Source organism: Papilio polytes, unplaced genomic scaffold, assembly GCF_000836215.1.
Source record: "Papilio polytes unplaced genomic scaffold, Ppol_1.0 DF823935.1, whole genome shotgun sequence".
In the NCBI taxonomy this organism is placed as follows: domain Eukaryota; kingdom Metazoa; phylum Arthropoda; class Insecta; order Lepidoptera; family Papilionidae; genus Papilio; species Papilio polytes.
Window position 1 is genome coordinate 1,070,983 of NW_013525269.1, and position 5,369 is coordinate 1,076,351.

The 5,369-nt window shown below is 35.0% G+C and overlaps 1 protein-coding gene across 1 annotated transcript; it reads left to right on the forward strand.

The window, feature by feature from the left end:
• Window positions 1-1,084: 1,084 nt before the first annotated feature.
• On the forward strand, window positions 1,085-4,346 carry LOC106101871 (ephrin-A4). The gene has a single exon (XM_013281223.1). The coding sequence runs from the start codon at window positions 1,571-1,573 to the stop codon at window positions 2,351-2,353; it is 783 nt and encodes a 260-aa protein (XP_013136677.1). The 5' UTR covers window positions 1,085-1,570; the 3' UTR covers window positions 2,354-4,346.
• The last annotated feature ends 1,023 nt before the right edge of the window (window positions 4,347-5,369 follow it).

Genomic DNA, 5,369 nt, shown 5'->3' on the forward strand with positions numbered 1-5,369 from the left:
TGAACTATCGATATTCTGTTTAAATAATCATCGAACTCAAATAAAATTATTATTTTCTTATTAACTAATTTATAGGACAATTCTAGTATTGATTATAGTGTAGAGAACAGAAATAATAGCGAAATCCAATTCGATTACGTACGGCTGTAATAGTAATAAACATTTATTTACTCTCATTATTTGTCATGGTCATTATTAATTTGAGAAAACAGTGTTTTTTTCAATTCATAAGTTATAACTATAAATCTATCGATTCCAACTTCTATAAGAATAAGAATCGAAAATCGATAAGATTCAAGACTGATTTTACACAACCCATCCCTACTAAATTTGAAGTGAATTGTCAAACTAATCTAACTTATTTAGACACACTATAGACAAACTATAGTTTAAATTTGACTTTAAACTGTTAGATATCATTTGAGTACCGTTCCTTGATATGTTTGATCGAAGTTTGCTTATATCATTTGTATCCTAATAAATGTATTTATTTTTATTCCGTATATGAAAGAGGTAAGAAAAAAGAACTGTCTGTATAAACCAAGCTCCTGGTAACCTTTTTAAAGCGCTTTGCTCAAGAGATTATAAAAAATTCGTTAGAATATAATTGTATACATTATCACACCTCATTACTGACGCTTATAAACTAAACTGTTACATATTAAACAAAATTTTCTGTTAAGATGGAGCAATTATCATAATTTAATCAGCTGCGTACTTAATATCGTGCATAAAAGCTTCTACTCCGAGCTTTTTGTAAGCTTAGTCTGTGGTGTACGTTATTTTGTAAGACCCAATGGATGCGTTCGTACAGAATAAGCTAGTATCTATGGATTTTTACTTGAAAAAATATTTAGTTAATATGTTTTACAATATCGTAATGTTAAAATACAATTATTTTTATTTATTATTAAAGGTATATTAATTTAATGATAGTGTAAGTCAAGCATTGTAGCAATATTTAAGGTTTCGGTCTTTCAAAATGGCGTCACGCTAAAAGTTCGAGTCGTTCGAACGCGACGGTAACGGGCGAAGGGTGTGAGGCGTCCGGAGGGGCGGGGACCAGCCGCATGCGTACTGAGGGCTGAGCTGCATTCCAGTAGTTTGGCCGACCGCCGCGCGGCGTTACGTGTATTCCGGCTGTTTGCGACGCCCGCTCTTACCACAAAGAACGCTTCAGTATTGTAAAAAATCTGTGATGTATTGATTAATTCCAACATTTTACCAACACAAAAACCGTCGGCGAACTAAATTGGACTCGATTTGGACACGGTGTGCGTTGTTTAAGTGAGCTTCTCTAGCGTTTTACTGCGGGCCACGTCCTATGGAATTCCACATTTATCGATGAATAGAATCTAGTGTGTGGACCGAACATGGTGGACTTTACGGTGCGATGTTGAATGCGTACGGATTGTTCGTGTTTTCTGTGTTAAATTCCTATATTTTTTAGTGTGAAATTGTGAATTTTGTGTCTATAAATATGGATTGGTATGCGAATGCTTAAAACGCTACCCAGGAGGGATAGAGTTTGCGTCGGATAATGAGAGTTGGTGAACGATAAACAGTAAGAATGGTATCGTACGGCTACTTCGGGCTTCGGCAAGCTCCGTGGACACTGCTCGTCCTCATCTTTTTCGTCGAAAGCGTGATGGGGAATTACGCAAAATCTTTCTATATACATTGGAACACAACAAACAGTATATTCAGAATAGACAATACCGATCACGTATTCGATCTAAATAAAGGAAATGCACAGTTTGAATACGACCAAGTAAACATAATATGTCCTGTTTACGCACCGGATACATTCGAAGAAGACATGGAAAAGTATATAATATATAATGTAAGTAAAGAAGAATATGATTCGTGTCGAATAACGAATCCAAATCCACGGATTATAGCAATATGCGATAAGCCGAACAAGTTGATGTTTTTCACCATCACCTTCCGGCCATTCACACCGCAACCCGGCGGTTTAGAATTTCTACCGGGGAAGGATTATTATTTTATATCAACATCCAGTAAAGATGATTTACACAGAAGAATCGGCGGCCGATGTCTAAGTCATAACATGAAGCTAGTGTTTCGTGTGTGCTGTAAGCCGGAGGAGCAGTCGCCCGTGCCGCCGCCGCAGCCTACCCTGCCTCCTCCGCCACCGCCCCCGACAGCCCCGCCAACGACCACTACAACCACGACCGTCAAACCGGTCACTAAAAAGACGCACAAGTACGATAAGACACCTAACGAAGTGGTGAAGAGCGAGGAGCTTTCATATTCGCGCGGCGCAGCGTTGGCTTCGTCGCTCGCCCTCGCCCTCGCAGCGAGCGCGGTTTTAGCGCCCCTGGCTCGGTGAATGTGCGCCAAGGCGGCGCGGCCCCCGCGTCCCGACCTGCTGGCGAAGCCCTGCTCAGCTCACAGTACACAAACTCTACAATCGCTCCACTTGCGCCCGGACACTTTAGTCTTCACGTAAATCAGTTTAAGATAGTGCTGAAAACTATGTGGTGAACTGTAGGTTAGTGACGGGTCTAGTGACGTTCTTGTGATCTGTTATTGTGTGTAAAAGGATTTTCTTTTAGTACTTAGTGCTGTGAGAGCAGGAGCTGTGGTTTGGTGTCGGGGGTCGATGTCCGTTAAGTGCAGTGACTTTGTAGATTTGTGCAAAATTCCTAGGTATTTCTATAAAGTTCCAATGACTTTAGTCCTTAAGGAACCTAAGTCGAGAGCCTAATTTTTACTATTGTAATTAAAGTATATTGGGCCTACTGAATAATCGAACTAATATATTATACACTTGAAGATCGATTCGTAGAAACGCAACCTGCGAACGTATATATAAAAATGTTAACATGTGTAATGGTAATATAGATTTCTTAAACCATTAGGAATTAAACAATTTTTATATTTTCACTAATGCAATGAAGGATATTTGACTAAGAATTAGTATGCAAAATACAGATATTATAGGAGAAGTCTTATATAGTTGATGAGAATTAGTTAGATCTTAATTTAGTTCAAAAGACAGTTTTTTTTTATTATTTTTCATGCGACGTATATTTAGAATTTATTTATACGAAAAAAAAAATGCTCGGACAAGTTAAGAATCTTGTCCAGAAAATACTGTGATTTTGGTTTTATTTAGGTGGTAATTTTTCTCTTTATGCTTTCATTATGTGATATGAAACTAATTGTATTTAATGTAAAAGCATTTTTTTCAATATTATTTCTTTTCTCGACTGATTTTCGCGAATACGCTTGTTCTTATAATTTTATAATGCAGTATTTAAGGGCCTATTCACAATCACGAATATTATTTAAGAGAGAATAATTATTGAATTGCTTGAGGTTTGGATGGACCGAATACTTGCGATATAGAAATCTGATGGTTTCTATATTGAGTGTTGTTACGTTAAAAATCCCAGTACCATCAGGGGTTTGGATGTTAATGAATTTTGTAATGAATTCATAGAAATATTTTCCATCGTCTTTGAAAAAGACATTATAAGCACAGTTGGCTGGAGTGCCGTTTGCTGAATGTGTTTTAAGAATGAACTTGCACATTGTAATGAAATAGTCAAATAGTTGAATAGTAGTTGAAATAGACCGGTTTTCAGTTAGACATACGCATTTAGTGACAGGAATATAATTTTAAATAGTACTTAAGAATCGAATGATTGAGTTTCATATTGTATTGTATCAGAACATACTACTGAAAAGCAATCGTCTGTTTTTAAAAATATTGTGACTGAATGAAATGATTTCCATTTTTCACTTATCCATTCTTAAAACGAATTCTATTCCGAAAACAAAAACGAAGATAAACAAATCTAAAAAACAATGCTTAAAACTAAACAAATACTGAGTTATTAGTGAAAAATAATTTGTATCTTTTGGATAATCGAATTCTAGTTTCGCAAAAGATAATCTTTCTCTGAATTTATTAGTGCTATACTTATTCATCTTGTACCGTACTTCTCAGCACATTTACTCTATATTATAAATATTTAACTGGTTCAAGTAACAAAGGCATCCGTTACGAAGCAAAAAGTTCTGAGTTTAAAGGACTTCAGTTTCGGTACTAACCTATGTAAATTTATTCCCTGGGAAGAAAGGAAAGATTCTACTCTAAAATAAAACTAAAGGAAAAAATTATGCTTCTCGAGTCGAAGGGGAATTAATGCTAATGAATTCGTAACTGATTCAAGGTAGCTAAATGCGCAAGTTTCAATTGAAACATGAAGAATAAGAAAATGTACGGACAATTTTTAAAACAATGTAACTCGAGGAACTGGATCATTTTATAGATTTTGTGCTACAAGAATCATTAAACTAGAGTTGGTATGTACATTGTGTCATAACCTACCAACAATTGTAACCATAGCATAATTTTTGGTGATAGAATTTTGATTATTTGAAGACCTAATAATTTCCCTCTAAATGACATGGCTATTGCTTTCTCTGTCTTCTATGAGGAGTATAATAGAGAGCTGAGAGGATCTAATGAACAAGATACTGCCTCACTCTGAATCAACTATGAAATGTTTGAAGAAAAAAAATGTACTTCAATAATTGTACGCTCTTCCTTTGAAATACAGATGACGGTCATAAATTTTGTTTCATAAACGATGTTACATTGTAAAACATATTTTGTTGATGTCAAAAGAAACCGTTATCATAAATTAAAAAAGAAATTGGATGCCGAAATAAATAATTTAATAATCATGATCAAAGATTAATTTACTGACGCTACAAATATTTAGATAGAAACAATGCATTTCCAGACTTTGGTGTCATATCTTAAAAAATAAACACTCAAAAAATTGTTTCTGTCAAAAATAACAATGCCTAAAGCATCTATAATCTATATTCTTAATTTTTCTAACAAAAGGGTTCTTTATTCAGGTAATATTGCGTTTCTTAAATTTTGAAAGCATATTTTCGTTTACCTGCTCCTTTCTTCTAAGAGCATCAGGTATATTCAGCCCATTTGAATACTCATATAAAGTACTGATTGCTTTTAAACCTGTAAGTCAGTAACAAAAGTGTTAATGCATTGTTTTCCAAACAATGTGATTTACAAAATAAATCATTTTGTTTTATCACCTATTAAGTTCCGAAGGTATAGTGAGTGCTTCTATTTTTACATAAACTAAACAGTTTGAATGTCTGCTTAAGCGTTTCTTGGTACGGGCGTTGTTTAAAGTTGTCTTTTGGCTATTTTGAGATTACTGCCGCGAAGGGATTGTGAAGGGATAATCAGCCTAACCTGGCCGTGATAAATTCAGGGACATGTTTCTTTACTGCGTGTTTCGAGGCATTGGTTAATCCAGATAAACAAATCTATCTTAAAGGTTAAATATACAAGCGTA

What these genes read in the sequence shown, in the direction of transcription:
- LOC106101871 (XM_013281223.1), top strand. Translation starts at nt 1,571, where the DNA reads ATGGTATCGTACGGCTACTTCGGGCTTCGGCAAGCTCCGTGGACACTG.